The sequence below is a fragment of the Chiloscyllium plagiosum genome, unplaced genomic scaffold (assembly GCF_037043375.1).
Source record: "Chiloscyllium plagiosum isolate Xiang-an unplaced genomic scaffold, Cpla_swu_hap1 HiC_scaffold_3, whole genome shotgun sequence".
Lineage (NCBI taxonomy): Eukaryota > Metazoa > Chordata > Chondrichthyes > Orectolobiformes > Hemiscylliidae > Chiloscyllium > Chiloscyllium plagiosum.
Window position 1 is genome coordinate 44,545,647 of NW_028270141.1, and position 25,408 is coordinate 44,571,054.

A 25,408-nucleotide genomic window follows, 5' to 3' on the forward strand; every position below is an offset into this window, starting at 1 on the left:
GTTTTGATTGGAGCTCTCAAGACTGAGGTCGTTAAATTTGAGCTGGGTATGGGCATCAAGAAAAGGTGGGCAAATAAAATTCTGCTACAGATAATCCTTACTTTGGATGCATGTAATTTGATTGATAATACAGGCTCAAGGGGCTGAACATCTCTTCCTGTGGTACAGCTTCACCAGATGTTTAGGAGGCATATTGAGTGCATACTAGCAATCACACGGGGCACTGTTGGAGACAGGATTTGTGCAAGTGCTGGAAGTAACTGAAGAGTGGCAGTCAAGAGTGGGGTGCTGGAAAAGCACAGCAGGTCAGGCAGCATCTGAGGAGCAGGAAAATCAACATTTTAGGCAAAAACCCTTCATCAGGAATGAAGAAGAGTGGCAACTGCTTTGCAACATTAAGCTGAATGTTAACGGTGAGTATCCAGACAATAATTTGAAGCGGACTAAGGGAATGTCAAAGGTGAGAGACTATTCGGGACTTCATAGGAGGCACAGCCAAGAGTGTTAGGAGATCGAGGGAAGGGTCAGTGCAAGCAAAGAGGTAAGCAGCTATTTGCAAGAAAGAGCACTTGAGAGAATGGACTGCATTCAACTTAACTTTGCCAACATTCATTAACAAAGACAGATCAGGTTAACATGAATAAAGAAGGAAATGAGCAAGTGAAGATGGCCTTGTCTGTGAACAAGAGCCAGAGTTTACAGAGACAGCACTGAATAAGTTGGAGTGAAGACAGCAGTATATTAATCAGTGCACACAGCAGCATTTCATAGCCAACAGAATTCAAGGAGGGAATACTACCTAGTTCAGGCTCAGTGAAGATCATTCATCCAATGCTAGCTCTTCAAGTAGCTTGCTCTCATCTTACTTGCTCTAACTTTTCCCCTCTTTTGTATATCTTTCATTTTCAAACTATTTATCCCATTCACTTCAAAATGATGTTTTTAGCATCTGTTTTGTGGCAAAGCATTAGATGTTCATACATCTCAAGGTCAAAATGTTTTCATGCTTTCTGTTCGAATCCTCCATCTAAATCCCATCATGGGATCAACAGGCTGTGGAGAGGTACAAGAGTAGGGGGAAGGGAAGGGATATTAAAGCAACAGCTCAGATGCTTCCACTCCATTCAAATCAATGTCTTCCTTCACTTTGATAATGAAGGAACAATGACACCTGCAGGAGCATTTATGGCAGTACAGATCGTTTTAATATTTTAAGAGTGAAAACTGATGTTTGTAAAGTTTGAAGTTGCAGTTTGTGTCACTGGAGTGTCAGCAAACACTTCAGTTGTATTAGCTTAACTCATTTCCTCTGCATCACCATGATGATCTAATTTTGTTCAACAGCTCTTCAGTGTGAATTTTTACAAGATTAAAGGCACAGTAAATGCTGTTGTTCAAACACTGGGCCATTTCCTCTTGTTTACAATAGTTCAATGCTACTTGCATTATCAGTCTAACTGGTGCAGACATTTCATGAACTGTAGCAGTTCTCATGTCTGACAGGCCACTTCAGTTGTACAATAAAAAAAAAACAAATCTCACAACTTCCAAACATTGAACCAAAACTTTTTATTTCTCAATATATTAGACATAAAGAAACAATGGATCAAAATAAATTGATCATGCACATGAATACAAAAAATAAAAGTAAAATTGCCAAAATACCACATTTACAAATTGGGACATATCACTTTTCCCTATACTGGTTTCAGCAGTACCAGGGCACTGAAATGACAAGTGCTTAAATAAAACAAACTGAATTTTTGCCTACTACTGAACACCACACTCACATTTAAACTCCTCACTCATCAAATTTAATTCAATGATGTACAAATCTGTTAAAACGTCATCAAAAAATTATCAAAGTTAGAAAGAACCCACAAGTTAGTTAATTGCTTTTTGCGAGTTATTGACAAGAACTCCAGCAGTGTAGGGTTGCAGTTTGTAAGCTCACTGCTGCACAAATTTTCAATGGAAGAGAGTTACAGTTTCAAACCACAGATTAAACTGAATAGTAAGTACAGGGTGTTTACCTTCAGGCTGTTTAATATTTCAGTGTTCTGAATTCTAGGACACTTTTCATCTCAGCTCAGCATTCACTCTCAGTGCCTTTGGGTCCTGCATTCAAACAGTCTGCAGCACAAGAGCTTTCAATGCTTATAAAAAGGGCCCTTGAAATTGTTTGGTCTGATGTTACACAGTAAAGGGACCAACTGAGCACTGCATAAATTAAGGTACAAGCGAATAGTTGATCATTTAAGAAATACACAGACATTTTGCAAGGTAGAATTGGTACAAAGGTCATTTAAACCTGTAAGCCTACTCAAGAAAAATTCACAAACCTTCCAGCTTAGCTCAGATATAATCTCTATCATGATCCCCAACCATTCACAGGTGCAACTTAATTTGCAGAATTAATATTTTTCCGCTTATTAACTACTTTTGTCATACTAATATTTAAGGGAAGGCCATAGTGGTTTCTGATAATCTCATTAATGCTTCACTACAGGATCACTAAGGGATGTTCAAGAATGAAGTAGATAGCCTGCTAAATGGTCAAACCCAGGGAACTGTCATATGACTAGGCATGCATATTTTAGGCTTAAGGGTAATGCCTCCCTCTAGGAGAGAAAGCCTCCAGTTTATAATACCTTTCACTACCTCAGGACAACCCAAAGCAAAGCAATCTCCAGTCAATGAAGTGCTTTTTGAAGTATGCTTACTATCAAAAGACAAGCACAATGTAATTTCTATTAACAAAGTGTAATAGCTGGAGCATTACATTCAGCAAGACTGAACAGAAAGGCTGTTATTTGATGAGGGGCATTGACCAAGTGACCTTCATGGTAATATAAACATAATGGCTTGCAAATAAGTAGTCTTCAGAATACTTATTTAAAAACAAGACAAGACTGATTCATTCTGAAATAGTTTAAAGGAAACGGACAATTTTTCTGGTGGTTTCTTTATATACGCTTTTTTAAGCCAAATTGAGACAGCAATTTGAACACGGCACAGAAATGCAATGGGCAGGAAATACACATTGTGTGTTTTTTTTTTAAAAGAATGACTGCCAAATTTCCTGTGGAATTGCTCACTGCAAATTACAAGATAGTCATATCAAGCTTTGTATTTACATAAAAGATAGAGACAGTGTCTTTGCCTCAAGATTGCAAAAATCTGTTAGGATCATTTAACTCACTCAAGTCCTGGATTCACTTGTGTGAAGAAAAGAGTTATTCAGAAGACTAAGTGAATTATTAGTTTGAATATACTGATTTTATCAATAACACTGTTCATCACACATGATAGGCAAGTGACACACTAAACTGGAAGTTCAAACACATCCATATTTTAATATTCCTCAAAAAACCTGTTTGGCTTTTGTACCAAGACTACCATAAAAGGCTGCACTGAAATATTTAACCACTGAAGCAAAATGATTGGCGGATTTGTTTTAAAATCAAGAGACCAGCTACTTGATATTAGGGGGAAGAAACATTACCAACATCTGGCAAGCACTGCAAATGGTCTTCTTTCAAAGAATCCATTTCCAAGTGCACAACTATCAACTTATTTGGCACTGCTGAACAGGTTGAATAATGTCAGGAACAAATTATGCTGACATGCCTAACAGAACAGATTAGGCATGGAGAGCTAAAGGACCAAACACGCTAGGGCAAGCAAATGTACTGCAAACTTAAGGCACAAATCTTCCTACTGTTGTGCTTCTACCATGTATACTCTGAACAGGGACCGACTTGTTTACACCAGAAACAAAATATACAAAATCATTAAATATTTTTATCCATTGCTAGAGCCTAAATTCCACCTTCACTGACAACCAGCTGGTCCCAGATCCAGAGGTACAAAGTTTCCTGAAACTCAATTTTAAAAAGGATATAGCACGTTGATAGAAAGGATTTCATTTTGTAAACTTGTCCCATCAGTTTTAGCATTCCTGATTCTGCATTAGAATCTGTGATGAAACAACTCTGGATGCCCTGTGGAAGGCCGGAGGTGGTGCATGCCAGTTGGTATTGACAACTGATGTAGCACTCTGATCAAGGAGAGTTCCTTACAGCAGTGATCAGAGCCTGTCCTGGTTTGACACGTCACGAATTAACAGCAGTGTCTCCGTATTCCTCATTCCAGCGTTTGTACCCCTCTAGAGTCTGAGGGCCGACACTGCGCTTGATCTTCCTACGTGAATCTTCAAAGTCTGACAGTCTGATCTTTCTCACCTTGACAGACAAACAATACAAGGTACAAAGTCACATTTGGTTAAGGAGCAAGTAACCATACACAACATTCGCTTTCCGCTCAAAATTACTGCACGCCATTCTTATCTTTTGCTTTGCCTCCTTAAAAACACATTGTAAACCATCAGTTAATGACGGTTCTTATTAGCAAAACAGCTAAATGTTCAAAATCCCCATCTCCAAAACGCTTCTAGTATACAAAAATATATGATACTAATACCAAAGATTTTACACATGGAAGTGTTTTAATCTAGGGATTGATGTGAACTTACCTCACTAGCAGCCATATTTCTCACTTCTTCTGGCTTTAGCTCTGAAAGGAAAATAAAAACCCATCAACTCTTACTTCAAACCAGAGTAAGTGAAACAAAAAATAAAAAGCACTGACAAATTGATCTCTGAAGTGGTCCCAGTTGCAAACAACTATTACCTTTCAATAGCAATAATGGATGAACAATAAACACTTGCTTTGTCACACCCATAATTCACAAAATTAATTTGAAAAAGAATGGATATTGACATCCGTACATCAGCTGAGTAGGAGGTATGCCAGGATTGAAGATTTCAATGTCATGGCAGAAACAATAGCAAATGAAGCCTCCCATGTACTGCAGAGTTGATTCTCCAGTAAAATACAATTCAATGGGAAACAGTTACACAATACAAGTTAACAGGTAAAATCTTAGTCATTTCTAACAGTTTCAGGTATCAGAATTGGAGGATAAAGTGCTTTTTAAAAGGCAGACATGGATCAACTGAAGTAGTAATGTATCCGATTCTGGGCACTATACTATTGGAAGTCAGTCAAGACCTTTACAATGATGCAGAACACGTTTACTAGAATGGTACCACAATAAAATGATTATAATATGCACAGAAACTGGGAAATAGGGGAGTTGAGTGCCTTAGAGTAGAGGAAACAAAGGAAACTTCAGTGTTCAAAATTATGAATGGTTTTAATGTAACAGATGAGGAGAAATGTTCCCAGAGGCAGAAGTATCACAGATCAAGATAATCAGCATACAAACCAAAAGAAGAAGAGGAAGATTTTTTTTAAAAAATGCTGTCAATCATGATCCTCTAGAATGCGTTATCTGGATACAGATTTATTAATAAATTTCCAAAGGCAACCAGAGAAACATGCAAACGTTGAGAGATTAAAGCACAGGAATGGTATTGATGGGAACAGGGAAGAGCCAACACGGGTATCTTAGGTAGAATGAACGACCACTTACTATGGTGTAGCTTTCTAGCCTGTAACACATCACATACCTCGAATTGGACCCAGTGCTGCATCCTTTGCTAATGCAGTCAGGTCACTCCCTGAATACCCTTCTGTTTGCCTGTAAAGAGGAGTGCGTCAATAAAATATACATTCACATATGCATGGAGCCCCTGTTGAAAATATTCAGTGTTTTGCATTAAACAGAGATCAGAAAATACATTACTAAAGAACATTAGAGGATTTAAAAGGAATAATACAGAACTGTGTTCTAGCACAAACTATCGCATGTCAGTCAAAAGCAAAATACTGTAAATGTTGGAAATCTGAAACAAAGATTTGCTCAAGAACCTAGCAGTCTGGCAGAAAAGTCACACCAGACTTGAAATGTTAACACTGTTCCTCTGTCCACAGATGCTGCCAGACCAGAGGTTCTCCAGCATTTTCTGTTCAGTTTGATCTTCAATCAAGCTGCTCCAACAATATAAAACTAAATATCTGTCTCAAATAGAACATAAAAGCAAGGCAGAGTAGTTAGGAGAAGGGAGTCAATAGTTTGGATGGGAGAGAGAAGTATTGAGTGGCTTGTTAAAGGAGGAAAACAAAGTGAGAGAATTAGAGAGAAAGGTTTAGGTTGCTGAAAGCTTAGTGAATACATAGGTAAGATTCAGAGAACCAGAGTCTGGGAGGTTGAGTCAGAGTTCACACTGGAATGAATGTATCAATATTGGAACACATCAGAAGATTTGCCCAGAAAATGTTGTCCCTAGAATCTTAAACCACATTAGCTATATAAAAAAATGGAAATATATCAGGACTCATCTAACTAGCTGATCACTTAAGAAGTCTTGCTATTGTTTCAGATATTGATGTATTTTAATGTTTAACCACCCTATGTGCACATGTCATGCACTACGACATCCATCATCTTCATTCCAGAATGCAATCAGGAATTCAGTATAATTGGAACCTTCAGTGATTTGTGGGGAAACGTGCTGATAGTGCCTCATTAAAAGATGATTTTTCAGTTGTCTCAGCCAGATTTGGAATGATAGCACCCAAACTTCTGCCTTCACAAGTTACATAGGAGCATAAGCATTAAATAAAGCTACACTGTTAAACATGGTCTTTTTCAGACCTCCAAGCTCACCGATTTTAACCTGGAAAAAGCAATAGCGTTAAAGGGGACTGAACTGTCTGGTCATCGTTTGCCAAAGTCTGGGCATCTTTGAAAGTTTTACTTATATGGAATTCATGGGATAGATTCTGGCTATGAAGAGGATTGTAGAACGTAAGATTTAAAGGCATCCCATTTACACCAATTTCAATCTAGATAATGTTGGCATATTGAAGAAGTTGAAAGCGGTGGGTCAAATTTAGATGGAAATACAAACGTTTGCTTCAGAGGTCATGATCGATTTAACAGTTATACTTCTATTTCTTCTTTTTAAAAGAGTATAGCAAGGCTGACAACTGCTGCCTGTTTTATATAATGTTTTATTAACCATAAAGGATGATTTCAAAATGTCTCTTAACAATTCTGAAGATGTCACAAACCTTTGAGCTGTTTTGACTTTTGCACTCTACTCACCATGTTGAGCAATCAGGTATCCTTACATTGCTCACTGGTTAATCTCAAAAAAGGTAGAGTGCAAGACGGAAAATAGGGAGGGGAGTTCATTTGGTTCCTTATCCATCATCTACATCTTAACTCCATCTACCTGATACAATGGACATCCGTCTCAACTGTTGGTTAACATTGCAAGCATTAAATTGTCACACAGGACCAAATAGAACTCAAGCCTCATTGTTCATCTGGATGACTTAGAATGCATGGTTTGCAACAAAAAGGTTTTGTCTGACTAAATGTTAACTCCAGGAGCAAAGGAAACATGACTGCAGGTAGAGTCAACTCTGGTCTACTGAGACAAAGTGAAAACATCACTGAGCATCACACTCCAAAATCCCCAAGTCAAGGGACGAAATAGAGATATTGGTGAGAATGCCTACTATTCAAAGATTCCATAATTTTGAAAACTAGACATGGAAACTGTGACTTTGGATTGGAAACTTCCATTGCACAAAAGGGAGAAACCAGAAAGCCACAAGCCAAATCAGTTTGATACTAATTGTGGGGAAATTATTGGAATCTATTGGTGACAGAATGACCAAGCTTTGGATTAACTGGTCAGAACAAAGAGTGGACTGCAGATGCCAGAGATCAGAGTTGAAAAGTGTGGTGCTGAAAAAGCACAGCAGGTCAGGTTGCATCCATGGAATAGGAGAGTCAACATTTCAGGCATAAGCCCTTCAGAGACAGATTGTGAAGAATACAATAGACTTTACCATACAAGTTACTTTTCTTGAGGATCACACCCATACATAGATAATAGCAATGAATAATATTCTGTAAAAGAGATTAGCTGCAAAAATTAAATTGTGCACCCTTATAATTTAGATAGCCAATTATTTGGAGGTAGGAGCTGAGAGTGCGGATAACTGGATTGTTCACGGATACTGGCAACCTGTATTCTCTGCAGATCAATTATGGGATCTCAGCAGCAGACAAGCTATTGAGCTGCCAGAGGAAGTGGTGGAAGCTGGTGAAATTGCAACATTTAAAAGGCATTTGGATGGGTATATGAATAGGAAGGGCTTGGAAGAATAGGGGCCGGGTGCTGGCAAGTGGGACTAGATTGGGTTGGGATATCGGGTTGGCATGGATGGGTTGGACCGAAGGGTCTGTTTTCATGCTGTACACCTCTATGACTCTATTTGATACTAAGCATGAAAAAGGGACAAGTCATGGCAGGAGAGCTCAAAGCTGTGGTGTGCTGCCTTGCTCTACTTAGGAAGACAGGCACATTTCCTGTGCCCAGAAGTAGCAAGTTTGCAGGAAGAGTTTCCAACTGCAGCTTCTGGAAGCCTGGGTTTCATGCTGGACCAGTGGCTGGTTACATTATGGAGCAAATGCAAAACGGAAAAAATTGTAGAAAGCACACAGACGGGTGGTCACACCACAGGCTGAAACTCCACAGGCAAAAAAGGAATGGATGACCACCTGGCAGAGTAAAAGGACAAGGCAGGAATTGCAGAAATCCCCTGTGACCATTCCCCTAAAAACAGTCTGGTAGGTTAGTCAGCGTGGACTTGTTGGGCTGAAGGGCCTGCTTCCATACTGTTGGGAATCAATCTAATACTGTAGGAAATCTAATCTAGAAATGATACGCCAGAATGATATATTGCCTCCCTAGTGCTAGGGTCAAGATGTCTCAGAACAGTGAGCAGTCAATGGTTGCAGTACACATTAAATCCTATGTCATCGGTACCAACTTTTTTTTTTAAACAAAAGCCTAAATGCAAAATATTTGCATTTTAGGAAGCAAGTCAAAAAGTAGGACCTCAAAATCAATGCCAGTGCCACTTTCTACTGAGAGGAGAAATAGCAGGACATGCTGAATGAACATGTGGCTAAAGTTACGATGGGAGTGGGAAGGTTTCGGATTCCTGGGGCTTTGGGACCAGTACAAACTGGAAGGTTACATCTGAGATTAATACCCGAGGGAAACTACTTGCAAAAGTGGTTGAGGAAGGTTTAAACTAAATTAGCAGGGGAATGGGAATTTAAGCAAGATTGGGGTGGAGGTGTCCAGAACTAGAGGGCATAGGTTAAGGGTGAAAGGGGAAAGATATAAAAAGGGACCTAAGGGGCAACGTTTTCATGTGTATGGAATGAGCTGCCAGAGGAAGTGGAGGAGGCAAGTGGTACAATTGCAACATTTAAAAGGCATCTAAATGAGTATATGAATAGGAAGGGTTTAGAGGGATATTAGCCAGGTGCTGGCAGGTGGGACTAGATTGGGTTGGGATGTCTGGCCAACATAGACAAGTTAGACTGAAGGGTGTTTCCATGCTGTACATCTCCATTTCTGTTTTTGTCTTTTGGCTAACAAATACAAATAGAGAAAAAGGGGAACAAGAGAAGTGATGGGCAGAATCAAGGGCCAGAATCAAACAAGGCCACAGTAAAAAAAGAAGTGGGAATGGGACAAGGAACATTAAAAAGACAAGGCTTTGTGCCTGGACGCATGGACCATACAAAACAAAGTAGAAAAATTAATCATACAACCAGATGTAAATGAGTTGGTATGACTACAGGGTGACCACGGATGGGAATTGAACATCCAGGGGTATTCAATATTCAGAAAGGAAAGATAAAAAGGAAAAAAGGTGAAAAAGGTTAAAGAGGACATAAACACAATATTGCGGAAAGTCACGGAAAGTAAACAGACAGGTGCAGCAGGCAGATAGGCAAACTGTACGTTAGCTTACATAGCAAGAGGATTCAAGTACAGAAACAAGGATGTCTTGTTGCAATTGTACAGGATATTTTTGAGGCTACATTTGGAGTAGTGTGCAGTCTTAAGACTCCTTATCTGAGGAAATTAAAAATCACAACACCAGGTTATAGTCCAATAGGTTTAATTGGAAGCACACTAGCTTTCGGAGCGTCGCTCCTTCATCAGGTGGTAGTGGAGGGCTCAATCCTAACACAGAATTTATAGCAAAAATTTACAATGTGCTATAACTGAAATTATACATTGAAAAATTGATTGTCTGTTAAGCCTTTCATGTTAGAATACCATGTGTAAATCACAAAACCTTTTTTTAAAAAGTTGCATTCTCAGGTTAGCTGTTAACAATGGGGATAGCTAGACAATATGTTGAAGGTGCAACATATTGTCTAGCTATCACCATTGTTAACAGCTAACCTGAGAATGCAACTTTTAAAAAAAAAAAGTTTTTGTGATTTACACATGAAATAAATGAAACTATCATGGTATTCTAACAGATGAAAGGTTTAACAGAATCAATTTTTCAACGACCAGCTATCCCTAGTAGCCACACACGTAGACGACAAGCAACATGAATTTGACTGGGACAACACTACCATTGTAGGGCAAGCGAAACAAAGAACATCCAGGGAATTCCTAGAAGCATGGCACTCATCCGCAAACTCCATCAACAAACACATCAACCTGGACCCAATATACCGGCCACTACAGCGGACAGCTGAAACTGACAACCGGAAGCGGCAGGGACAGGCCACTATAAATGGCGGAGGAAACACCACAGAAGCGCTTCACAGGAGGCTCCCAAGCACTGAGGATGTCACCTAGACAGGGGACGAAACGTTTGCAACAAAAACTTCCAGATCGGCGAACAGAACCACAGCAACGAGCACCCGAGCTACAAATCTTCTCACAAACATTAAATAGATTTGATAGGGTAGATAGAGAGAGATTTTTCCTCCAGTCGTGGAATCGAGAACAAGGAATTAGATCAAAGCCAAGCCATTTAGGAGTGAATTAGGATAGCTTGCACCTCAGTTATGGGACTGCCAAAAAGTTAATAATATGAAACAGAACAAAAATACCCAGAAAAACTACTCACACAGGCAGACCTTAATTACAAATGACTTACTTGGCCAGATGTTCAAGGTCCTTTCGACTTAGCGGATTCCCATGTTTGGCCAAAAGATTTGTAATCAGTAACAGCCGTGTCTGCAGAAGAAGGGAACAGGGAAAACAAAATGAAAGTTGCTCTGCAAAACTCTTCAGAAAATTAATTACACAAATTATACGAGATACTATTGCAGTGTTCCTTAGTTGAAGAATTTATACAGTGAACACAGGGAGAGAGGGCTAAAATAGTGAGTTTATTAAACATTCATTAGAACTGATTGGTTCCCATAATCAAGAACATAAAATCTTAGATACATTTACTCCAACCCAGTACTCCAAAGTTCGCACAACTTGCTGTTCAGGCAACATCACCCAAGGCACACAATGCATCCTCCTGCAAACAGGTTTGTACGCCCACATTATGCATTTTATTTTTAGACAAAAATGCATGAAACAAGCTAAAGAGGCGAGTACAAAACAAGCTTTTTTAAAATTAGTATTCCAATAGTTAAAAGGTCATCCTCATATCTAATAGTTCAATTATAATATTAGGGTTGGTTAAAGGATGAGCCAAATTTACAAATCTGTCCAGTCTAGGAAGCCATGACATTCTGTACCATATATATGAGTGGGTTATCACAAGTGCACATTGATAAATACACAATTTTAAACCAGGCTAAAATTTTTGTAATGCTTTCACATACTTTCTCATTTGGTAGTGAGACGAACACCCTCTTTGTAAAACGTCTGCAGATAAGAATGGAAAAGATTATTTGCACATAATTACAGAATTGTTTTATATAATCTAGTTAATTTGTTTTGTATAATACGCAATGAACTCACCTAAATTATCTTCATTGTAAATCCAAGTATTCATAATCTAAGCACAGAATGACTCAGCAGAGCAAGGAGCAATTTGATCCACTGTGCCTGTCCCTGCACTTTCAAAGAGCTACCTAATTAGTAGCATACTCTTGATCATTCCCCATAGGACATCAAATTGGTTTCCCTTCAAGCACATTTAATTTCCTTTTTAGAAATTTCTGAGGAAAGGACATTGGCAATGTTATAACATTGGCAATGTTATGACATTGGCACAGTGGTTAGCACTGCTGCCTCACAGCGCCAGAGACCTGGGTTCAATTCCCGACTCAGGCGACTGACTGTGTGGAGTTTGCACATTCTCCCCATGTCTGCGTGGGTTTCCTCCGGGTGCTCCGGTTTCCTCCCACAGTCCAAAGATGTGCGGGTCAGGTGAATTGGCCATGCTAAATTGCCCGTAGTGTTAGGTTAAAGGAGTAAATGCAGGGGTATGGGTGGATTGCGCTTCGGCGGGTCGGTGTGGACATGTTGGGCCGAAGGGCCTGTTTCCACACTGTAAGTAATCTAATCTAATATGGAGAACAGTGTACAATTATGGCTACTAATCTACCCCAGGCACTGGGGACAAAGCGGAATTCAAACTGAGACAAGACAAAAAATTTCTAAACGTGTGGATGATAATGGAACCGTGTAGGTTAGATAGTCTTCAAACTGTTTTCACAGCTTGGTGCAACATCGAGGGCCGAAGGGAAATACTGTAATGTTCTATGTTCTAGAGTACCTACTGCATCAACTGAAAAGGGTTAATAAGGTCATGGTTTACTGACATGTTGGGAAGACAGCACTTCTAATTGTGTAGTACTCCTTCAGTACTGCACTGTAAATGTTAGCTTTGATCCTGGTCTAAAATCTTTAATTCTGACTTGAATCCATGTCTGTGACTCAGGTGGTTATGATACAACTGAACAAAATGAAAGACAATTTCAAAAATGGACAATTCAGGAAACTGTACATTAAGGTACCATGGTTTGCTTTAACATCAAAACCTACAGAAGTCAAATGTACAGCACAGAGTTTAAATTAAATGTAAAAAGCAGCTTTGTTAGTTAAGTTGCTGCAACAAAAAGATTGAGACATTCAAACATTTGTTGATAGACATGCAGGCAGATTAAAATACACTTTTATCTCCAGGTTCAAAAATAAACTAATATTGAGCCAAAGTATCAAATGCTCAAAGATTGCTTAGAAAAGACATTTCTCAGCTGCAGGACTTTCCATATAAATCAGTGAAATACACATTTAAAACAAAACATGGTGTTTTTTCTAAATTTGATATCCCTAGTCTCAGTGCTGTGGGGGCACAGACTACTTACCGAAGGACAGCTTCATCTAGCTCCTGCGGTCTATTTGTTGCACCCATTACTAAAACTCTGTCATCCCCACTGGACTGCACCTAAAAATAAAGGAGACCTTGTAAAATACTAATATATTCAGATAGCTTTTTTTGAATGGATTTTAATGTTTCTGATGATATTCAAAATATCTGAACGTAACTGGAATTTTTATTTTGTCATTACTTCCCGGTAATGAAAAGATTCACCCTTCCACATGTTGTGTTTTAAAAAAAGGCTTGCATGATATTTCCATTTTTAACTAATTAATGACAGCACATATGTAACATATGATATCAGAAATTCAAACTCATGCAGCAGTGAGGCAAGGCATCAGCTGGTGCCCATGACTTTTTCCCAGATCATCATTGAATGATGCCAAGCACTCCATTGCTGGAAAAAAACAGAAATGGGAAGAATGACATATTTCCTATTGGTCAGATATAAATCATGTTGCTGCTGTATCAGAATTCAAAGACTAATAGGTAAGTTTATTTATAAAAAAATAGAAAAGTTACATCAGGAAGCCTTTTGAGTTTGGTCTTGAGATATGGATGCTGTTGGCAATATTCATTCCTTGTTGCCCTGAGACAATGATGTTGGGCCTTCTTCTCAAACCAGTGGTAAATATTTAATGCAATAATAAAAAACAAAACTGGTTAGGTTACTTTAGAAAGCAATCAAGAGTCAACCATAGAACATAGAACAGCACAGCACAGAACAGGCCCTTCAGCCCACGATGTTGTGACGACCACTGATCCTCATGTATGCACCCTCAAATTTCTGAGACCATATGCATGTCCAGTAGTCTCTTAAATGTCTCCAATGACCTTGCTTCCACAACTGCTGGCGGCAACGCATTCCATGCTCTCTCAACTCTGTAAAGAACCTGCCTCTGACATCCCCTCTAGACTTTCCTCCAACCAGCTTAAAACTATGACCCCTCGTGTTAGTCATTTCTGCCCTGGGAAATAGTCTCTGGTATCGACTCTATCTATGCCTCTCATTATCTTGTATACCTCAATTAGGTCCCCTCTCCTCCTCCTTTTCTCCAATGAAAAAAGTCCGAGCTCAGTCAACCTCTCTTCATAAGATAAGCCCTCCGGTCCAGGCAGCATCCTGATAAACCTCCTCTGAACCCTCTCCGAAGCATCCACATCTTTCCTATAATAGGGCGACCAGAACTGGACACAGTATTCCAAGGGCGGTCTAACCAAAGTTTGAGAGAGCTGCAACAAGATCTCACGACTCAAACTCAATCCCCCTGTTAATGAAAGCCAAAACACCATATGCTTTCTTAACAACCCTGTCCACTTAGGTGGCCATTTTAAGGGATCTATGTACCTGCACACCAAGATCCCTCTGTTCCTCCACACTGCCAAGAATCCCATCTTTAATCCTGTACTCAGCTTTCAAATTCGACCTTCCAAAATGCATCACCTCGCATTTATCCAGGTTAAACTCCATCTGCCACCTCTCAGCCCATCTCTGCATCCTGTCAATGTCCTGCTGCAGCCTACAACAGCCCTCTATACTGTCAACGATACCTCCAACCTTTGTGTCGTTTGCAAACTTGGTGACCCATCCTTCAATCCCCTCATCCAAGTCATTAATAAAAATTACAAACAGTAGAGGCCCAAGGACAGAGCCCTGTGGAACACCACTCACCACAGACTTCCAGCCGGAGTATTTTCCTTCTACTACCACTCGTTGTCTTCTGTTGGCCAGCCAATTGTGTATCCAGACAGCTAAGTTCCCCTGTATCCCAATCCTCCAGACCTTCTGAATGATCCTACCATGGGGAACCTTATCAAATGCCTTGCTGAAGTCCATATACACCACATCCACAGCTCGACCCTCATCAACTTTTCTAGTCACATCCTCAAAGAACTCAATAAGGTTTGTGAGGCATGACCTGCCCCTCACAAAGCCGTGTTGACTGCATTTAATCAAGCCATGCTCTTCCAGATGGTCATAAATCCTATCCCTCAGAATCCTTTCTAACACCTTGCAGACGACAGACATGAGACTTACTGGTCTGTAATTGCCGGGGATTGCCCTATTTCCTTTCTTGAAGAGAGGAATTACATTTGCCTCTCTCCAGTCCTCAGGTACGACTCCAGTGGAGAGCGAGGATGCAAAGATCTTCGCAAGTGGCGAAGCAATTGCATTTCTCGTTTCCCAAAGCAGCCAAGGACAAATCTGGTCTGGGCCTGTCGACTTGTCAATCTGAATTGTTTGACAAAATTTTCAACACATCAGCTTCCTCTATCTCTATCCATTCCAGCATGCACACCTGCTCTTCAAAGGTTTTATTCACTACAAAGTCGTTCCTTTCGTAATAGACAGAAGCAAAAAACTAATTTAGGGCTTCCCCTACCTCCTCAGACTCCACACACACATTCCCTATGCTATCCCTGATCGGCCCTACTCTTCCTTTGACCATTCTCTTATTCCTCACATAAGTGTAAAAATGCCTTTGTGTTCTCCCTAATCCGTTCTGCCAAGCCTTTCTCGTGCCCCCTTCTGGCTCTCCACAGACCATTTTTGAGCTCCTTCCTTGCCTGCCTGTAATCCTCGAGAGCGGAGCTTGACCCTTGCTTCCTCCACCTTATGTAAGTTACCTTTTAACGAGAAGCTCCACCGCTCTCGTCATCCAGGGTTCCTTTATCTTACCACTTCTTGCCCGACTCAGAGGGACATAATTATTCATCACTTGCAACAACTGTTCCTTAAAACAGTCTCCACATGTCTATAGTGCCTTTACCATGGAACAATTGCTCCCAATCCATGCTTCCTAACTCATGTCTAATCGCATCATAGTTTCCTCTTCCCCAATTAAATATCCTCCCATTTTGCCTAATCCTTTCCTTCTCCATAGCTATGTAGAATGTGAGGCAGTTGTGGTCACTATCACTAAAATGCTCTTCCACCACAAGATCAGATATCTGCCCCGGCGCGTTTCCGAGCACCAAGTCTAGAATGGCCTCTCCCCTCGTCGGCCTGTCAATGTGCTGAGTTAGGAAACCCTCCTGAACACACCTTACAAAAACATCTCCATTCAAATCTTCTGCTCGAAGGAGGTTCCAATCAATATTGGGAAAGTTAAAGTCACCCATTACAACAACCCTACTACGTCCACACTTTTCCAAAATCTGCTGACCGATGCTTTCTTCCATCTCCCTGCTGCTATTTGGGGGCCTGTAGTAAACCCCTAACGAAGTGACTGCTCCCTTGCTGTTCCTAATTTCCACCCATACTGACTCGGTAGGCAGATCTTCCTTGACAATGGAAGCTTCTGTAGCTGTGATACCCTCTCTGATTTGTAGTGCTACACCCCCTCCTCTTTTCTCCCCCCTCCCTATTCTTTTTAAATGCTCTAAACCCTGGAACATCCAGCAACCATTCCTGCCCCTGAGCAACCCATGTTGGTACAGGGCAGATATCACCTATACACCAAATCAAACAATAGGCTTCCTTCCCTAAAGGCGGCAAAGCAAGTCAGCTGGGTATTCATGACAATTTAACCAACTCATGTTCATTTTTATTGATATTGGCTTTTTATTACCAGATTTCAAATTCACAAACTGGTGATATCAGAGTTCTTATTTTCTGGATTACTGATGCATAACATAACTATTACCATCCACTTAAGAATAAACCTATACACCACTGAGCAGCACTAATTTTAGGTTTGCTTTGGTCCAAAGCAATGCAGGTGACAGACAACTAAGAGGATGAAATCACTGATATCATGTCAATCTTTTTGAAGTTCGGCACACACCATCTCTTCATGAGAACAACAGTATCATATAGAGCAGTTAAGGGTCTCTGGTTACGTATTGAACAATTATTTCAGAGAGCGTGGCATGGCCTGTGCTAAAATATCAAAAGTAGCCTTCAGAAACATTGTTCCAGTGAGCAATAGGGCAATCTGGGACATAGGCTCCCCATCGTAGATAACAGAATGAGACAGTACTGATTATTTCAAAACAGAAATAGATACATAATTCACTGAATTGCCTTCAGTGGATTATTCTTTTTTCATTTCTCCCACATTTACAACTATGGTACGATTTTTCTTACTCTGATAAAGAAGTTGGAATAGGCCAATCCCCCTCTCTCAATTACATTGTCCGCACTACTGGACTTCAACAGAATAAAAATTGAGAGATTGTAAAACAGGCTGCAATATGCCGTTTCAAGACATCGGAAACCTCAATCCCGAATAGTGTAGGACATGGTTAGTCACTGCCTTCCGCCAAAATGGAATAGAGATTGTTGTAATTTTGAATTGGAAACACATGACAGAGGTCTTTCAATAATTCAGAAAATTCCACAATTGCAATGGGCCAACAATTCCTTAGAAGCGGAAATTTGCTGGACTGGAAAATGAATTAGGCCCATAAGGTCAAAGTTAAATAGACTGCATTTCACTAAAGATTATATTCTGCTCTGTACAAGAAATAAACTACTGTCATGGTTTACAATTAACCTAATTCGACTGGAGTTTTAAAATCAGACTGCCTTCTTAAAATGTACATATGAGCATGCAGTAAGTTGTACACTTTGGAGGGGGTCTCATTTCTACAGTCTCAAGGTCTCAGTCATTAGACTGGTACTGGCAAAGGCAAACTATAAAGTTTGTTACAGGAGTGCTCAGTGACAATGAACACAAAAAGTACATTAAAACCTGGTCAACGTACACAAATAGCATCCAAGTTACAGAATATTACCCCTCTTTGGCCTCCTTATCATCAGTGACTATCTTCCTTGGTGATCCAAACTGGGTCAGTTTCACATCTCTCACTTGTGGTAAAAACAATACTATAACCTTTGAGTCATTCTGCCCCTAAATATGAACATATTATAATGGATGGCCAACTGTACTCACCCCATCAAATTCTATTAAAAACTCTGTTTTTAAGCGTCTGCTTGCATCATGCTCTCCTTCTCGCCTCTCACAAAGAAGGCTATCTATTTCATCTGAGAGAAAGATCAATACATTTATGAACAAACAAATCTCACGTTGTCAGATAGAATTTGCAATACACTAACGTACAGTACTACCAGATATAAACAAATAATGCTAATGGGTACAGATTTTTAAATGCTGGTGCTGCACTCACCAATGAAAATGATGGATGGCTGAAGCTCTCGTGCTGCTGAAAAGAGAGCTCTCACCAACTTTTCTCCCTCTCCAACCTAAAATAGAAACAGCTTCTAAGGAAGTGATCAAACAATTTAGTTCTATCAACTTACCAAAACATTAATATGGAAAACTGTTTTAATGCATAAAAGTGAAATTAAACATTCAAAAAGGGTGCCGAAAGTTAAATGCTTTATCAGCTACAGTAAAATCTGTTTAAATTTTACATCATTGAAAAGTATTATCCATGCTTTTGAACCAGTGGAATCAAGTGTTGACTTTTTTGTTGCGAGAAAAAAAAAATCCCTTAGTTGGAAAACTTCTGGATTCAGTTTCACAGAAGACCAAGCTGTGGTCAGAAGAAGAGTTTCTCCTAGAGAAAGAAGTTAGCTCATGACAGGAATAGGTTACTTCAGGGTCAAAATTTCATTCAAAAAATTCCAGACTTGGTTAGGGGGTTATATGAAGCTAAGTTGAAACTCAATTGTGTGAACAATTAAAGAAAAAGCTATCATGCTATCAAGACTAGGAATCGAAAGAAAATTAAACCTGTAGAAAATGATAGAAAATGGAACTGTGATATTAGAGTTCTATAAAGTGATAGTGTTGGGATAGATGGAATTTTGTTTCAGTATTTCAAAACTGCAATTATATGTAAATAACTTGGTTTGTTCTATTATATCTTCATTTCTTTTGTATGATAAGCTTTTGTTTTATTGTCAAAACCAAACCTGCAGCTATGTGTACTTATTCTTCTGTGAAGGACCACATTAAATAATAAAAAATGTTCTATAGGCCAGATTTCAGTTTGGGGTCTGATGTGTCCAGTAATAATATACAGTGGGATCATAACACTACATTTGGACGCTGTCAAAATTACTCACGTATTTGGAGGTTAGACTTGCAGCACTGATATTGAAGAATGTTGCATTGGATTCGGAGGCGACAGCTTTGGCCTACATTGAAACAGAAGAGGTGACTGAGAAACGATAAATGCTTCACACGCAACACATTGACAAAAGCACGCAAATGCCCTTTGATTGAAATCTCTAACTAAACCTTAAAACTGCAAAAGATAAGCCTATTGGATCACATTTACTGATGACCTAGTTAAAACCAATGGCAATGAACACAAAATCGCCTTGTTCTTATGAATAGGTCAGTAACATTATGTAACATATTAATCGAGCAGGACATCATAGCAGCACCAGTAACTGAGTGCAGACACCAGCTTTGACTTTCATTTGATGATTTACTCATTACAGATTTCCTTAAAGTCTTTAACCTATATAAACAAATGTGACAGTGCATGGGTAGTGAGGTACGATTGGCTGTTTGGAAACCAGATCTGGAGGCTGTGACAGTAGCACCCAAGAATTGGAGTGTAAAATCCTGACTTTTGAGATTTGTAGATTTGTTAGGAGTAGAGAGTGAGAATAAGAAATCTGATTTGGTGGGTAAGGTTGTGTAATTGGTTCCTAGTTTATTGTTTGTCATTGGCAAGGATTACAACAGCAGGAGAAGCTGGCCTCCTTCAGCTCCTATATGGGAAATCAGAGACATTTCCAGCATGCATGGTGACTACAGATGCAGGAAATGTGTTCAGCTGCAGCTCCTGATTTGCTGCATGGGGTAGCTGGAGCTACGGATAGACTCACTAAGGAGCAGTTATGATGCGGAGTACATCATCGACAGCGTGTTTAGCGAGTTGATCACACCACAAGAAAGAACTACACCAACAGAAAAGCGCTGGAAGACCACCAGGAAGATGAGTAAAGCATGGGCAGGCAATACAAGAGCCCCCTGTGGATCAAAGTATAGACAAGCAGTATGATAGGGGACTCTACAGTCAGGGACATAAATGGTGTTTCTATGACCGTGCGTGAGACACCAAGATGGTCTGTTGCCTCCTTGGTGCCAAAATCCAGGATGGAATAGGATATTTTGAAAGGGGAGGGTGAACAGCCAAAGGTTATGGTCCATACTGGTATAATGACATAGGCAGGAAGAGTCACGTGGTCCTGAAAAGGGAATTTAGGGGGTTAGGTATAAAGTTGAAAAGTAGGACCTCTAGAGTTGTAAATTGTGTGATTACTTTGTGCCAGAAATAATAAGATAATACAGCTGAGTGCATGGCTAAAGAGCTGATGTAGGAGGGCGAGCTTCAGATATCTAGACCATTGAAATCTCTTCCAGGGCAAAAACTAGTGTGGCAGCAGGGTGGAAACCAGAGCAGTAGATCAAGCATGTGGAGTGATTGAGGAGAAGGTCAACATTAAGTCAAGTAAGACTAATAGGAAGAACAAAAGGGGAAAGTGAGGACTGCAGATGCTGGAGATCAGAGCTGAAAATATGTTGCTGGAAAAGCGCAGGTCAGGCAGCATCCAAGGAGCAGGAGAATCGACGTTTCGGGCATGAGCCCTTCTTCGGGAATGAGGAAAGACATTTTCCTCATTCCTGAAGAAGGGCTCATGCTCGAAACGTCCATTCTCCTGCTCCTTGGATGCTGCCTGACCTGCTGCGCTTTTCCAGCAACACATTTTCAGCTCTAATAGGAAGAACAGGCAGGGCCAGGTTAATGAACAGGCAGTCTGCTATGCATTTATTTTAATGAAAGGAGTATAACCAGGTTTTCTTTTGTTTTTTTTATTATTAATTTACTGCATGAAGCAGCAGCTGGCTAGGCCAACATTCATTGCCAACCCCTAATTGCCCAGAGGGCAGTTAAGAGACAACCACATTGTTGTGGGTTTGGAGTCACGTGTATGCCAGACCAGGTAAGGATAGCAGTTTCTTTCCCTAAAGGACATTAGTGAACCAGTTACAGCCTGGATGAGTACATGGAACTATGATGTTATAACCAATACAGAAACTTGGTTGAGAGAATGGCAGGACTGACAGCTCAATGTTTCAGGCATGTTAGAGAGAGATGTAAAAAGGGGTGGGGGAGTTGCATTAGTGATTATGGAAAATGTCACAGCTGCCGTTAGATGAGGTCTTGGAGAACTCATCTACTGAGGCCTTATGGTTAAAATTCAGGAATAAGAAAGGTACAATCAATATGATAGGGCTCTACTGTAAGGATCCCAATAGCCAGCAAAAGATAGAGGAACACATATATAAGCAGGTCATGGAAAGGTGTTAAAAACATCAAGATTGTGACTGGCACTCCCTTAATGCCAGGAGTTAGAGAGGGCAGAATTTGCTAGGGGCATCCAGGATGGGTTCTTTGAATAATATGCAGATAGTCTAACTTAGGAAAAGGCATAACAGACCTTGTACTGGGACTGAGCCTAGCCAGGTTATCAAAGTTTCAGTAAAGGAACAATGATCATAATTCCTTAAATTTTAAGATAGCTATAGATAAAGATAAGAGTGATTCTTGGATGAAAGTGCTAAATTAGGGGAAGGCTAATTACAACAGCATTAAGCAGGAAACTGGAGAAATTAGATTGGGGAATGCTGTTTGAGGATAAGTCTACATCTGACATGTTGGACCGCTTTAAAGACCAGTTAATTAGATTTCAGGACCAGAATGTTCCTGTGCGGCTGAAAGAAAGGGATGATAAGGTTAGGGAACTCTGGATGACAAAAGCTACTGAAAGTTATGAAGAGAAAAGGAAGAACATACAGAGGAACCTCGATTATCCAAACGAGATGGGTGGGTACTATTTCATTCAGATAATTGATTAATCAGTTAATTGATTTCCTCTAGGGCTCAGTTTTCTGTGAAGTCTGTCCCAGTTCAGGTGACTAGGCAGTAGCACACTGCACATGTGATCCCACCCCAACCCAGTCTGCCCTCCCACCCACCCCCAGCCCTGTCTGCTCCCGGACTGTACACCAACAGGAAGATTATTGCTGCTTGTGTGGGATAAGCCTCCAAATAGCGCATATGTGCGCGACACACACACACACACACACACACACACAGATAGGTCCCACCTCTGCCCTGTACAGGACAATTATCTGGGGAAGGGAGGTTTAGAGTTCACACTTGCGTAGAACTCCAGGAAAAGTGTGGGGAGAGAGGGAGGGCGGGAGGTCAGTCATTTGAAGACGGTGCCTGGACTGTCCTCAGCAGCATTTCAGTGAGCAGAGTTAGTTTTTAATCATTGTACCTGTAAACAAAAGACACAGCAGGGTTAAAATAGTTTTTTTGACGTAACGTTTCTATTGAGACCTTGAGATCCCCTTCGGATAATTCAATATTCGGATAACTGAGGTTCCTCTGTATAAGGTTTAGGAAACCGAAATCGGACAAGGCCCTTGAGGAATATAAAGGGAGCAGGAAAGAGCTTAAAATGAGAAGTGAGGTGAGCTAAAAGGCACCATGAAATCATCTTGAATTCTTGAAGTAGGATTAAGGAGAATCCCAGGGTATTTTATACATAAATTATAAGCAAAAGGGAAGCTATGGAAAGGATAGGTCCACTTTAGGACAAAGGTAACTTCTACCTGGAAGTGGGTGAGGTCCTAAATGAGTAGTTTGCATTGGTATTCACCAAAGGGAACAACACGGATGACGGTAAGGAGGATGGGAGAGTGGGATATTAATATTCTAGGGCATGTTAATATTAAAAAAAGGTGGGTGGTGGATATCTTGAAAAGGTATAGAAGGTAGATAAGCTCTGAGGACCTGATGGTGTTTATTCCAAGACACAGAAATTAGCAAAGGAGGAGATTGCTGGAGGCTTGACACAGATCTTCATATCTTCTTTAACCATAGGTGAAGCCCCAGAAGACTAGAGAACAGCCGACATCACTCCTTTCTATCAGAAGGCCAACAGGAATAATCCAGGAAACTTCTAGGTCGATCAACCTTACATCAGTTATAGGGAAATTGGAGAAAATTCTTAGGGACAGGATTTACTTACATTTGGAGAGGAATTGGCTTATTAAGGATAGTCATCATGGCTTTGTGAAAGGAGGTCTCGTCGCTCAAGTTTAATAGAGTGTTTAGAGGAAATAACAAAGATGATTGTTGAGGGTAGGGCAGAGGATGTAGTCTACATCGACTTCACTAAAGCATTTTACAAGGCCTCTTAGGGTAGCCTTGCCCAGAAAATTAAGTCACATAGGACTGACAGTGAGTCAGCAAGTTGGATACAAAATTAGGAGACGGTGAGATCTGCAGATGCTGGAGATCAGAGTGGAGTGTGTCGCTGGAAAAGCATAGGAGATCAGGCAGCACCTGAGGTGCAGAAAAACTGGATACTGGGCAAGGGGTGGGGGAAAGAAAGGCAGCAGCACGTTTAAAAAGGTGAGAGGGGGTAAAAGTTTAAAAAAGGAAGAAATGACCAAAGGAAGTGGATTTTCTTTTTGAAACAAAGGGTGGCAAGTGCCTTGAACCCGCTGCCTGGGGAGATGACAAAATCAGTTACAGTAGCAATGTTTAAGTGGCATTTAGACATGAACAGGCATGGAATAGAGAGATACAGACCATGTGCAGGCAGATGGGATTAGTTTAGAATGGAATCATGGTCAGCACAGACATACTGGGCTGAAGGACCTATCCCTGTGCTGTTGTTGCAATAATGTACATGTTATGATACTTCTGAACAGAGGCAGAATACCAGGAAGCAAGTTATTTTCCAAGAACAGCAAGATGCACTAATATGGTGTTTTTAATACAGTAACTGTTTCAAAGGTGTGTTACAGGAGCTCACTCCAATACAGTGTTCCAGGTGGATAATCTTGCATTAAATTGCACTTTACGACCAGACTTCACAGAAGTGTTTTATAACTAATTAATTGCTTTTGGAAGTGTAGTCACTATTGTAATGTAGGAAATATGGCTGCTGAGCACTGATCAACAAACTGCCACAAATAGCAAATGATAATCAGATCTCTCTTTTCTGTGTTGCTGACTGATGGATAAATGTTGGCCAGAACACGGGATAACTGGCTCTTCAAAACCAGCACCACGATTTTTCACATTCACCAAGTAGGCTGATAAAACTTCAGTTTAATGCCTCATCTGAAAGATAACACCACCAGAGTGCAATTTCTCAGTATCACCTTGAACCTCAATTTCTGTGCTCAAGCTTTTGAGTGGGGCTAGAACTGTAACCCTCTGATAGAGGTGAGTGAGCTACTAATGGAACTATGACTGATACTGTTAGCCAAGTTCTGTTTTCATATTAATTTATGGAATATGGGCATCACTAGCTGGGCCAGCATTAGTTGCCAAACCAGAGTTGCCTCTGAGATTATACAGATGTGGTATGGTAAATGACACCCTAGGATAGTTAGGAAGGTCAGAAAGGAAAATGTAGCAGAGTTGCATTACTGGTTAAAGATGATATAAACACAGTATTGAGGAAAGATATGTCAGACAATGTAGAATCTGTACGGGTACAGTTCAGAAATATCAAGAGGATAAAAACACGAATGGAGGTAGCATACAGACCACCAAACTGCGATGATGCTGGAAATTGCATTAAATAGGAATCACAGATGGATGCAGTAAAGGAAGATCTGTAATTAGGGGCAACTTTAATCTGCCTATAGATGTGAGAATCAAATTAGTCACAATACCACAGTGGAGGAATTCCTACAGTGCATACAGGATCGTTTTCTGGACCAACATGTTGAGGAAGCAACTAGAGAACAGGCCATATTCAAATAGGTGTTGTGCAGCAAGAAGTGAATTACTGTGAATGCAGTTGAGACACCTCTTGGGGATGAGTGACCATAAGAGAATTCTTCACCAAGATGGAGAGATAGTTGATTCTGAGACTAGGGTCCCAAGTTTTCATAAGGCAAACTGTGATGGTGTAAAGCATTTTAGATGGCTACGGCAGATTGGGAAAGGTCACTGAAAAGGAATCTCAGTGGACTGGTAATGGCAAACATTCAAAGAGTGAATGGGCAAGTTGTTTTATTATTGTCCAGCACAAGAGTGCAAAGAGAACAATAGTCAAACCAGGGATATGAGAGAAGTCAGAGATGTTTTTCCATCTAAAACTAATCTATAAAAATTGGGCAACAAAAAAAAAACCCAAGGAATGGAAATAGTTTAGAAGTCAGCAAAAAAAAAAAGGACCAAGGGATTGATTAAGAGGGGGAAAACAGTACGAGTATAAGGTTGTGGG

The 25,408-nt window shown here is 40.2% G+C and overlaps 1 protein-coding gene across 2 annotated transcripts in view; it reads right to left on the minus strand.

Moving 5' to 3' along the window:
- Nucleotides 1-1,550: 1,550 nt before the first annotated feature.
- The window catches only part of spast (spastin), an 85,679-nt gene continuing 61,821 nt past the window's right edge, over nucleotides 1,551-25,408 (minus strand). For both annotated transcript variants that reach the window (XM_043680713.2, XM_043680722.2), the window contains 9 exons: nucleotides 19,196-19,267; nucleotides 18,292-18,367; nucleotides 18,057-18,148; nucleotides 13,145-13,224; nucleotides 11,654-11,696; nucleotides 10,969-11,048; nucleotides 5,535-5,605; nucleotides 4,535-4,575; nucleotides 1,551-4,244 (listed from right to left, as the gene is read on the minus strand). In XM_043680713.2, the coding sequence (XP_043536648.1) occupies nucleotides 4,116-4,244; nucleotides 4,535-4,575; nucleotides 5,535-5,605; nucleotides 10,969-11,048; nucleotides 11,654-11,696; nucleotides 13,145-13,224; nucleotides 18,057-18,148; nucleotides 18,292-18,367; nucleotides 19,196-19,267 (684 nt within the window). In that variant the 3' untranslated portion in view covers nucleotides 1,551-4,115. The remainder of the gene's footprint in view (nucleotides 4,245-4,534; nucleotides 4,576-5,534; nucleotides 5,606-10,968; nucleotides 11,049-11,653; nucleotides 11,697-13,144; nucleotides 13,225-18,056; nucleotides 18,149-18,291; nucleotides 18,368-19,195; nucleotides 19,268-25,408) is intronic.